Genomic DNA, 11,815 nt, shown 5'->3' with positions numbered 1-11,815 from the left:
AATTCATAGATCTCACAACGGGCACAGGAAGAAGCAAGCCTTTATCCTTGCAGATTGTACAGAATCAAGTACTGAAAGAACCGTTTACATGGAAGAGTAAAAGCATACAATCTGCCAAGTGCAGCATCGTTTCTGTCATAGGAAGGATGCCTTTCCCAGCACCGTGGATTCCTCCAGTTCCCTCAGCACTGGGCTTACAGGATTCTATTGCAGGAAAAATTGTCATTTAAAGACTAGTATCCAGTGTCTCAGTCAGGAAAACACTTCAGATAACATGGATGAGTAGTGGAAGACAGCCTGAAGTAAAAGCTGCTCAGACCCACCCCATCTGATATGGCTGTTTACTAGCCAAGAGCATCTTGCTTTTACAGTAACCCGCTCCGAGAATGGCTCATCTAAAAGAAGCCTATTTGCTGCATTCTTCAGTTCAGAGCTTCTCCTTTCCAGCAGCATCCAAGATCCCTTCCTTTTACCTGTCCCCGTCCTTCTAAATACCATGTTCAAACATACACCCAGCTGGATCCCTCCTGCTCACTGCAACTCGATATTCTAAATGGGACGGTCTCTGTGCCTGCGTGTCAGTCCATTCAACTCTTAAAAAACAAATGCCATTCCTTCTGAAGTTTTTTACCATGCAAGTACTTCAGGAAGGCAGCTGCAGCTGTCATCAGACTGCAGCTTCAGCTTTTTGAATGACTTCTTCCATGCGCTGGTACCAAGGCTGAATCTTGGTGTGAACCATCATGTCGTCAAAGGCTTCCAGCCCTTCCATGACTCGGAGGACCCCATACACTGCCTGTGCCAGAGGATAAAGATTAGAACAACACAAAGAGTCAGCAGGGACAACGGCTTAGGGTACATGAGTGTCTGAATAGCCTAGCCAGTCAGGCTCTTTTTTCCCTGTCCTACCATCTACTCCACCTCTCTGATTAGCAAGGAAGACTGAATGGCAGAAAGGTAGTTAAGAATATGCATGTTTTTCCATGAGGAAATAGTAAGGAAAGATCAGGATCTATGTGTAGTTATGGGGCAGAAGTTAATTCCATCTTTGCATGAAGCCCCGGTGTGAAATGCTTCACTTGTATTCCAAGGAGAACTGCCGGTGCAGGGGATGAATCCTGCTCCACTCTGCACTGCTGCCTGCAAAGGAAATCCCAGCAGCACCGAGTCTAATAAAACCTGTGCAGGTATGAGGCTTTATTCACCAGCATTTATGAGACAGAGCAGTGTCCTGGCTTGTAACCTGCTTTTATCATGCTTTCACATGATGAACAACACCCACCTGCAGGTGGGAACCACAGGTTCCATCTTAGCAAACTTTTCTCTGGACAATGGAAAGCTGAAGTCCCCTTCACGTGGGAATTGTATTACTGCTCAAAGTACAGTGACAATGTATCTCATGTAACTGACCTTCTCTGCCTATATTTGTATGAACCATTTCACACAGATGAGCAACTGGATGATTTGTAACACACCTAACAATAAATGCAGGAATTAACCCCTTACCAAGTCAGCAAGGTTCGGCTGGTTTCCACCCATGAACAGTCGATGTTTGCCAACCGCTTTTACCCACTCATTAACTGCTTCATACAAGTCTTCTCGGACATTGTCTTGAAGGTGATGTCTGGATAAAGAGGAGAACTAGTTTGAAGACACTAGTTTGTTTCTTTCTTTACCCTTTTATCATTTCTAATGTTATGGGCTGGTCTTTGCCTGGGAATTAGGGAGATATTTGAGAGTGAAGGGGGTAGTTAGTGATTAAACAGTAGATGAGTAGAGGGGTTCAGTACCCAGCTGTTACTCACATAGGATTAAACAGTTTGGTCTAAAACACTGAAGTGCTGCCCTTTGACATCTGGTGTTCACAGCTAAGGAGGTTAAGTACACTCTTGTGTACTTGGTGTTCAGTGGTACCAACCTTTTCTTCAGCCTCTTGCTAATGAAGAACATGGCAAAAGCCCCCATGTACTTGGCAAAGAAACCTTCCACGGTGCCAAACTTCCCCTCACGGACAATGTAATCGAAAGATGCCAAGGCTTCTCTTGGGGTACGGTAAACGTTGGGGGAGATGAGGTGAACAAGCCAATCATCTGCCCATTTTCTCCACTTCATTTCTTCCCTGCAAGCATTCAAGAGAAAGAAACTTTTCAGTGAATGAGGTACAGATTGCAGGGTCCCAGGAGGCAGGCAAAAATCACAGCGGCATTAACCAGAGGTTCTGCCAAGGACAAATGTGCCAGAAACTCCTGCCCAGCCTTGTGCTCTTGTGACCTCTCTGAAATGCACTCAGGATCATTATCTTTGGCAAGGCTCCTCCAATCTCAAACTAAAATTAAGACGAAGATAGAGTACTAGCTTCTCCTCCCAGTACGAGAACTAAAGCAGAAAGGGAAATCAGCACTCCATAGCATTCCCCTGTGACATAAAGGGAAGGTCAAGAAGGAAACTGGAGGCAACTGAAGGCTAGCATCACCATGATGGTGGGAACCAGGCTAACAGCATTGTGTCAAATTATGCAAGAAACACAGCAAAACCACTCTAACTACTGAGGTTTTAAACACTAATGGGGGTGTGACAAGATTTGTCAGCACCAGCAGGATTTTGTATCTACATCATCCCTGAGTACATATGGAGGAGGCTGTGACCCTACTTGGAGAGCCCAGAAACTTAAGAGCACTTACACTCTCACTTCTTTGACAGGATAGATTCGCTTTGTCTCCTTCTCATCCAGCATGAGCCAGTATTTATTCCCATACTCAAATACCTCCTTGCCTTGCTCAGTCACAGTTTTCATAGGAGGATAGAAGGACACGATCTCTTCTAAGCTATTCCTCCTGTGGACAGAAACCCAGTTAGCACTGATCTGGCTGCCACAAAAATGAGCAAGAGCAAAGGACAGATTGAAAGATACACACTTGAAAATTTATTATTCTAAAAATAAGTGCGCAAATTCTATTTGAAATAAGTTTTGAAAAGAGACTGGAACAGCTACTTGCAAGTAACTATTATTAGTGTATATAACTTTGTGTCAGAACAGAAATTTTTGCAGGCATAAAACTACCTACGATTCTCAAGTGCTTTGTAGCACAGATGTAAAGGACAGGCCATAGGCACAGCAAATTTATTTCATTCTAGATATTATAACTGGCTAAATGTAAGCTTAGTTCCAGGACTAACACTAGTCCATGTTTAAGTAGGTTTTGTGCAAAGAGAATCTCACAGCTGAAAAAAGAGTAGTTCTGAAAGGTAACATCACAACATATATAGGCACCATCCACACCATCACAGCCAGGGTCAGGTCTGCTGGACCAAACACCCAGAGCTTCAGAGTCCAAGGTCAGCAAGGTACTTATGACCGACTCTGATAGAGTCTTCTCAATCTCTACTTTGCTAGGGCCATTCACATTCAGCTCTTCTCCCATCATCCCGTTTTCTTACTTGGAAATTAGATAGGTCTTTATTGCACTGATGATCACCGAAGAGTCATTCAATTGCTGAAAAACAGAATTAAAACAAACTTTTAAAAGAAGTTGGTGAAATTGAAAAGGAAATTCTTCAAAACCTTTTCCCCTGCATGCTGAGGCTCCAAGTTAGTACTGCAGTCCCTTTTTCCCCCATGCATTTCCACGGGAGTCCCTGCACATCTAAAGACAGCCCTACATTCAGATTTCTTCTGTGATTGTTTTAGAGTATCACTTCAAATTTGTCTTCCATTTTGACAACAGAGGGCCTGAGGGTCAGGTACACATCCAATATTAGTGGGTTTGGATTTAGGCTCTTGGCAGCAAAGGAGGAAAGCAACACCAACATAAAAAAACAAGACAACTTGAATCTTCAGTATGCTTGAGATCCCCTCCTTTTCCCATAAGATAAGCAGTTTCTGTTACCACCGGTACAAACGATATGTCCTGCATAAGGGTTGATAGAAGCTAGATAATCACTGCATTAGTCACTCCACAAACAACATGCCTTGTAAGAAAGGCCAGCAAAAAAATCTAATAAGACCAAGACATAGAAAACCATGAAGCAAGAAACAAATCTTAGGCTCTTGAGAGACTAAAAGATGATCTAAAGATTACACTGCACATGATAAACCACAGAGATGTGACAGAGACAAAGCATCCAAACCACTGCTTGTGGGGAAACATAGTAAGACTTACCACAGGGCTTCCAGCATTAGCTAGCAGGATAGGCACCTTTCTGTAGGAAGAAAATTTTATCTCTTTCCTCATTATCGGGTTCACTTCCACGATTTCATAGGGCAGTCCATGATAATCAAGAAAAGCTCGGACTTTGCTGCAGAAAGGACACGTTTTATACTGGTAGAGAGTGAGCTGCAGGCTCCCTGCAGGCAGCTGGGGAAGGAAGAGATCAGAAGCTTCCATTTTATACTAAAAATATAAATATTACCTTCCTTCCACCCTTACTTTAGTCGTGAAGTCATAATCATTAATATTCAGTTTCAACATCTGATCATCACAATATCTTGGCTAACAGATACTTCAAATGGCATCATAAATATTCAGCTTCCACTGGGACCAAATATCTGTTTTTCTAAACATCTATTTAATCTGCTGGAAACTCCTACTCACAGCCAGAAAAAAAAGAAGTTAAATCTAGACAGCTTATCCCTCTATACACAATTCTGAAACTAAAGAAAAACACAACCATATTTTAATCATCCTTAAATGAAAACCAAAATAGCCTCTTAAATCCAATTTCCACCCCCCACCAATAACCTCTGTTGAGGCCACAGGGTGGGGAGAGCAGAGAGTTTGCTGTTGATTTTAGGCATGTGTCTGCCCAAGTTCAGATTCCCAGGATGAACCAACATGAGCACAACTAAGACAAGGCAGGGAGAACTCAGGGCATCACAGAGAGCGAGGCATCAAGTAGGTGAGGGATGTTTTCCAACACTGCTATACTTCAGCGATCTGACAGGCCATGCCAATCATTAGTCATACATTATAAAACAAACGCAGCCATCTCACTTTGCTTCTCATTTGCAATTTATTGGGTTACACAACCCTCCGTGGGTGCTGGGAAAAAGCAACAACAGACAATGCTGCTTCACATCCCCAGCAAGCTCTCGCTTTCTGACAGGCATTCCTTACAGCTCCTCAAAGGGAGTGCTACCGGGGCCTCCTTTACACAATTTTACGCTGTTTCCTCACTGAAACCGGAGCAAAAGCAGCCGCTTGGTCCCCAGAGACGGAAGAAACCGCTCCGCGCCCTCCCTGAAGCTCTGTCTCCAGGGGGTCGGCGCCGCGGCCGGGCCCGGGCCTCGCCAGGGCTGGGGGGCGAGGGAAGGGCAAGCGCCCGGGGAAGCAGGCGGGTATGGAAACGGCAGGAGCCGCAGGGAGCGGCCGGGAGGGAAGGAGAGCGCAGCCCGCGGGAGGGGGGGGGGGGGGGGGGGGGGGTCGCCTCAGGCGGCGAGCGGGGCCCGGCGGCGTGTTACCTCAGCGGCCGAGTGTTCCCGCAGGCGGTGCCGCGCCGCCAGGTAGAGGCCGGCGCCGCCGCCCAACGCGAAGGCAGCGCCCAGCAGCAGGCGGCCCCCGCCGCCTCCTGCTGCTGTCGCTGCTGCCGCGGCAGCACTGTAGTCTCGGCGCGGGGCCCGCAGCCGCCAGGGCGGCAGCAGCGCGGCGGCCCGCCAGGCCCTGCCGGCAACCGCCATCTTCCCGGCACGGCGCGGCGCGGGCGGGCGGGCGCCCAGGGGCGGGGCGGTCCCTTTAAGCCCCGCCCCCTGCGCGTCCCCCCCCACCCCCCCGAAATGGCGGCCCCGGCGCACCGCTGAGGTAAAAGAAGCCGCAGCGGCGTTAAAGTCCACAGCGAGCGGGCGCGGCGAGGCTGTCTGGCTGCGGAGAGCCACGGCGAGCGCAGCCCCGCTCTCTCGCAGTAATGAGAAAATCCGACTTCGCTGAGAAGATACCAAAGTAGAAGTAAAATACTCTGTTCTCTTACTGTGGGGGCTGCTGCTTCTGACCGGCACGTACGAGCGCAAACCTTCATGCTGAAAGTCGTCATCTTACTCGTTGTCCATTAATTACATTAATGTTCAATTTCCCTACTTGGGGCACAACATGGGCTCAACTCAGCACTGCGCAGTAGGGTTACCCCACAGAAAGGAGAAGAGTTGGCTGTGATGTTAAATGCGGACGTAACCTTTTCTTTCTTCCTTGCCCCAAATACCCACTTAATAATGGAGCCCTCAAACCGGGTTCATCTCGGAAGCGCTGCTTGAATTAATGCTCTAATTTCAGGTTATTTTCATCCCAGTGACATCTCTCCCGGGGATGAAAAAACCACGCAGCGATTAGATCTCCTCAGGGCGCCTGAGGTACCACCAATACTGGGCCAAAGACAAAGAAGGGCAAAATGAATCGTGCTCGTTCCTTCAGGGAAGAGGTTTGAAGGTGACCTGAGGGGGTTCAAACTGCTCCGCGGACAAAGCGGGGCTGCATTTTGGAGTTCAGCAGCAAAGCCCTCACTACTGCGGCCTCGGCACCCCCGGGATGGCCCGAGGGGGCCTCCTCATATGTGTGAACTTACATATGTCATATGTTGTCTTCAGAAAGAAGCGCTGGGTGCCCATGGCGGCCCCTGAGGACAACTTCACCTCGTGCCCAAATGCACTCGCTTTTGCTGGTGTGTGCTGTGGCTGGGACAGCCCTGGGGACGGGGAGGCCTGGGGGGGGGCGCTGAGGACACAGCAGGCACGGCGACAGCTTCGAGCTGGGAACGCGTTTGCGGAAAACACCCGAGAAATGGGGAGCGCGGAGCTGCCCGCCCCTGCGCGCTGCCCTCAGTGGCCGTCCAGCTGCCGACCGCTCCCGTCCGCTCAACGCACGCCCGGCTCCCTGCGCGCTAACCACAGACTTTACCCCAGCGCCGGTCGGCCGGCCTGCGTGACGCGCGCGACGCCGAGCTTTCCCATTGGCTAGCGACCCTAGGGGAGCACCGAGGCGCCGTCCGGGCGGTTCCGAGGCGCGACCGGCGGCGTCGCGCAGGGCGGCGGGATGTCAGGGCCGAACGGGGAGCCGCACGTGGCGGTGGGCGGCGCCGGCGGCAACGAGGACGAGGACGAGGACGGGGACAGCTTCGGGGACGAAGGTGCGTGGGGACGGCCCGGGGCAGTGCCGCCTGCCTGGCCCGGGCCCCCGGTGGGGCTGGGTGGCCGGGCCCGTGGGCCTGGCGGTGCGGGTGGCAAGGCCCAGATGTGCCCAGATGTTTTGCTGCTTCTGCTTGGGAGCGGTGCCCGACGCCCAGGGTGTGCCCGCTGCGTGGCTGCGGGGACGGCGGGTTTTGAAACCAAGCGGGGCTGGGATGATTCCAGCCCAGTGATGGGGCAGGGAGCTCCTGCATGCTGCCTTGGGGGTTTTTGTTTTGTTTTGTTTTTTTGTGTGAAAAGATGATTCTGTGCTTTTGCTGGTGTACAGGGTGTGGGTGACCAAGGAGAAAGAGGATGTTCAGATTTTGAAATTGCAGGACAGATCATGTGGGCAGGTCTGGAAGAAGTAGTCACGGGTGGAAAAAGTGAATTTAATGTAACTAGCTTGGCAGATTCCACTTTAAGGCATTTCTACGGCACCTAGGTATTAAATTTCTGATGCTGTCCTGTCCAGTTAGAAAAAGCCAATGGAGGAAGTGAAACAGTGGCAGGACTGTAATGTGTATGTACAGGTCACTCTTAAAATTGGAAATCTTTCAAAGGGTAATAAGCACTTTGCTACTCTTCTCTTGAAAATGGTGAAGATTTGGGTTATGCTGTTTCCCAAAACACCGTTTCCAGATGTGATTCGCGCAGGTGAATCTCATAGCTGTGGCTGTGATCCACCTGCAGTGACAGGAGCATCATTTCTGCCCTGAAACGCCCCAAGAACATTCATCGCTTTGCGTCATCACAGTGATTTGTGTTTCAAACTTTTTGAAAAGCTAAGAGACACATTGGATGTGATGGAGAAAGTCACTAAATCTGCTCTACATTGAGTCACTCTGCCTGTAATTAGTTGGGGCTTTGTGTGCAGCAGTTGGTCATAAGGATATGTAGCTATTTCCTGGTCTTGTGGAGCTGAAGCTGTGGATCACTTCCTTGATCTCAAATCAGAAACCTTGCTTTTGGCAACCGTTCTTGTAAGAATGCAGAATGGTGAACAATGCAATTGCCATACTCCTGGTCAACATTTTCATTAGGGGATGTGGTTACATTTCCACAAAAATAGACCAAGCTTGCAACCAACAGAAGACAATCAAATAAAATGTTTTTACAGATTATTTTAAAATTGTTAATTTTTTTTTCTCTTCCCAAAGCTGCACAACTTATATAGCCTTTGCTTGAGCTCTAGGCACTGAGAACAATTAGGCTTCTGCTGGGATTACAGACTCCTTGCCAAGTGGATGAATATTGCTTGTCAGAAGCAGTTACTGTATCTGCTTGGGATCTGCTCACCATTTCATTGGAACACGGTGCATCACATACTAGGTTGAAGTAAAGAGTTCTAACTCATGGACATTGTCACATACCTTGAAACAAGGTTTGAAGAATACTGGTAATTGCCACCTTTTTGGAAAGAATGTGTTTGTGGGATTGGTTTTTAAATGCAAGGACATCAGCAGTGCTCTTGTTCATAATGCCACGTCTGCATATACCTGCAAGGCCAAACTTTTATAAAAAAGTTTAAAAGCTACGTCTGCAATTCTCAAAAAAATTAAAGACTGCAATACTGCTATAAATAGCTCTAAAGTAGTATAAGAAAAGGAGGACAATTGTTTTTTTATAATGAAACTTCTCCTTAACTATTAGTAATGCAAATGACTGCAATATTTAAATATTCACAGTTCTTTTAAAGCTGCTGGTAATGACAGTACCTGGGCCTGGTACACTGGGCACCAGGGCACCCTGCCTACGGAAGCGTCAAGGGGGTGGCCAAGAGGGGCAAAGTTGGGCTTCTGAGGCTGAGAAATTTCAGCACGGCTCAAGCCTCATCCTCCTCGCTTTCTCTATACCCTCCGTTAGCTCAGAGCAGCGCTCCAGCCAGGCACTGCGTGTGTCACACTTGGCTCTGACGCTCCCCCAGCTGCTCGGAGGAGCCAGGTGGAGAGCAGCCAGCCCCAGCCGTTGAGGTGTGGGATTGTCTCACCCACGCAGGCATCTTTCCCTGTCCTGCAGCCCACAATCCTTGTAAATGTCAGCTTGCGAGCCACAGCTCGATGCCAGCCTCTTGCTCTCGCTCAGCCCATGCGGCTTCAGCAAGGAACATGGGACTGGTTCTGCCTCGGGTCTCCTGTAATGCCCCCAGGGTTCCTGAGTAACTCGTCAGCAGAGGTTTATCTTGTTCGTTTTTCAGTTTGTTTTTTTGTTATTCTTTAGGATGGTGTGAATATCGCTTGGAGCAATTCAAAAGCAAGTGTTTCATCACAGTAGCACAGCTATCTTCATCCGATTAACAGTGCTAATACACATCCCTGTGAAATGCCATTGTACTGAGGCTAACACTTCTGCACTTGAAACAAATGCTATGAATAAGAAATTGTACCTAGGGAACCAACTGTCAGGATCATCCTGAATGAGTTTGGTTTTAATCTGAAGTACCCAAAGCCACAGTGCATGAAAATTCTGTGGTTGAACTTGGTATCCCACGCTTACCTCCCTTTGGAAATAATGGTGCCACTACCAGCACCTTTGGGCTCATCCCTGCTCCTGCTCCAGCCACGGCTGTGCTGTCTCGGCAGCCTGACCCCAGCCAGGCCCTTGTGAAGCACATCCCAGCCTGGGAGCCCTGCACAAATAATTCACAGAATGTAAACACTTTGGCATGCTGCCAAAATGCCTGTACCTTTGTCAGGAAAGATGATCCCTAAGGAAGCTAAAAAGGCTAACTTGCCCTTGGGATTTATTTGGTACTGTTGCAATGTGGATCACTGTGCTCTAGCACTCAGCCTGTGTCAGCTATTTATGTATGAGATCAAAGGCTATCAGATACACCAAGAATGGGTTTGGACTGCCCAGGTAACTTGCCTTAGATCTTGTTACCAGTCCTCCCGCTTCCCATTGGTCTCATTTGATTGGGGAACACAACACATGCAGGATTCAGTTGCATTTTACTTCATGCACCCAGTGGCAAATAAGGCACAGCCAAAATGCTGTGGGCACGTTTAGCAAGAGCTCTCGCTGCCTTCACTGGCTGCAGTGACAATATACTTACATTGTTCAGTCTCTCATTTCCCTTCCTTTTAGAATATGCAGCAATAAACTCCATGCTGGACCAGATCAACTCCTGCTTGGATCACCTGGAGGAGAAAAATGATTATCTACACGCCTGCTTGAAAGAACTGCTGGAGTCCAACCGCCAGACCCGCCTGGAGTTCCAGCAGCAAAGTGAGCAGCAGAACATGGAAGCTGATGTCCAGGGATCACAGCCTCCTGTCTAGTGTGCTGGCCACAAACTCTCAGTTGGTATTGCTACGGGGACATTTACTGGTCACCGATTTAACGTAAAACTTGAATAGAAGAGGTACCTCATGCCTGTTACTTGTTCCTGTGGTTGTGTCCTGCCATTCACCTCCATGTTGTTTTTCTTTAGCTGTGATAGGTGCAGAAGCACACAGGTGGATGTAGGAGAGCTGGTTCTTTTTGCTCCTCAACATGAGCCTGGCACTGACACTTGGTTAAAGCTTGTTGTAGGAAACCTGATGCTACAGAGGTTGTTTGCAAGCAGACCTTCTTCACAAAGAGTAAAAATGATCTCTGCTCTTTTACACTGTTAAATCCAAGCAAGGAGTGTTATGGCTCTAGCCTCTTCCCTCAAAAAGCATGTTAGGCAGGGGCTGTCCTGACTTCAGGCTTGCCCCTAAGGTGACAGACTTGGAGAGGGAGGCCAGCTCCTGCCTTGAAAATACAGCTTCCCCATTATTCACGTTAACTGTGATGTAAGAAATATAGGCTGATGGTCCCAGATCACTGGACACTTCTATACCCTTCCAAGCAGAGAAGACAAGCTACCGGGGTGATGTTTTTGACTGTTATAATTGGAAGCTGCCTAACTCCTTAAGCTGCCATTAAGGACTCAGGCATTAGAGAGAGGCAGAGCAGCCTGGTTGGCCCCCACCACAGCATTAGCTATACAGAGCAAAGAGGCAGGCCTGCCTGCCATGGGCTGTGAGCAGAGTCCTCCCTGTACATTTTGACAGTACACATGAGCATTCTGAAACTTTGTGATCTTGTCAGGGTTGCCTGGGGCCAGCACTGTGAAGCAAGTCTTACTGTTCTACTTCTGTAGAGTTAAAGTTTTGGAAAGTTAAAGAAGTTATTTATAAGAAATCTGTTTTATTAAAATCAGTTTGAAACAAAATTTGTTCCTGAGAGTCTCCACTATGGGAACAGAATGTATTAAGCCTTGTAGTGTTATTAACAAAGGACCAAGATGCACATTCTTGCCTAGCTTAGGACACAGTGCTTGTCCAAGAGTGTGCATCTTTGAAAGGAAACTGTTCCGAGGAACAGAATTGGGCACACAGTCTCCCAAGAGATAGGTTTTTCCTCTGCCTGGAGAGGAAACGAGGGGAACTACAAAGATTTCTTAGTGAAAAATAAGTTTGCATCCATCTACTTCATGAACTTTGTCCCCTTTGGAATCACATTACCATCTTTCAGGTTCAACAATCCAAGCCTCAGGCTTTCCACATAATTGCTGTATCCCAACTGTGCAAGTAATAACCAACACCATCCTGTATGAGACACGCTAAAGCCAGGCTTATTTTATTCTTAAAATAAAAACAGCAGTAAAGTTGAAGGGTTTTGCTCTATTAAAAGACTCAG

The 11,815-nt window shown here is 48.0% G+C and overlaps 2 protein-coding genes across 5 annotated transcripts; one reads left to right on the top strand and one right to left on the bottom strand.

Annotated features, from left to right (window-relative positions):
* Positions 1-22: 22 nt before the first annotated feature.
* PTGES2 (prostaglandin E synthase 2) lies at positions 23-6,573 on the bottom strand. 4 transcript variants are annotated; one of them, XM_049832088.1, is made up of 7 exons: positions 6,550-6,573; positions 4,161-4,355; positions 3,439-3,494; positions 2,682-2,834; positions 1,919-2,119; positions 1,507-1,624; positions 23-796 (listed from the first exon to the last, which is right to left on the bottom strand). In XM_049832088.1, the coding sequence occupies exons 1-7, from the start codon at positions 6,556-6,558 to the stop codon at positions 668-670; spliced, it is 861 nt and encodes a 286-aa protein (XP_049688045.1). In that variant the 5' UTR covers positions 6,559-6,573; the 3' UTR covers positions 23-667. The 4 variants fall into 4 exon arrangements, with proteins under 4 accessions (XP_049688045.1, XP_049688044.1, XP_049688042.1 ...); XM_049832087.1 differs by lacking the exon at positions 6,550-6,573 and adding an exon at positions 5,962-6,213; XM_049832085.1 differs by lacking the exon at positions 6,550-6,573 and adding an exon at positions 5,459-5,698.
* Positions 6,574-6,951: 378 nt separating this feature from the next.
* On the top strand, positions 6,952-11,789 carry BBLN (bublin coiled coil protein). Its single transcript, XM_049832376.1, has 2 exons — positions 6,952-7,110; positions 10,235-11,789. Exons 1-2 carry the CDS (start codon positions 7,017-7,019, stop codon positions 10,426-10,428), a joined length of 288 nt encoding a protein of 95 aa, XP_049688333.1. The 5' UTR covers positions 6,952-7,016; the 3' UTR covers positions 10,429-11,789.
* Positions 11,790-11,815: the final 26 nt, after the last annotated feature.

This window comes from Accipiter gentilis, chromosome 29 (assembly GCF_929443795.1).
Source record: "Accipiter gentilis chromosome 29, bAccGen1.1, whole genome shotgun sequence".
Taxonomy (NCBI): domain Eukaryota; kingdom Metazoa; phylum Chordata; class Aves; order Accipitriformes; family Accipitridae; genus Astur; species Astur gentilis.
This window is presented reverse-complemented; position numbering and strand designations above follow the sequence as displayed.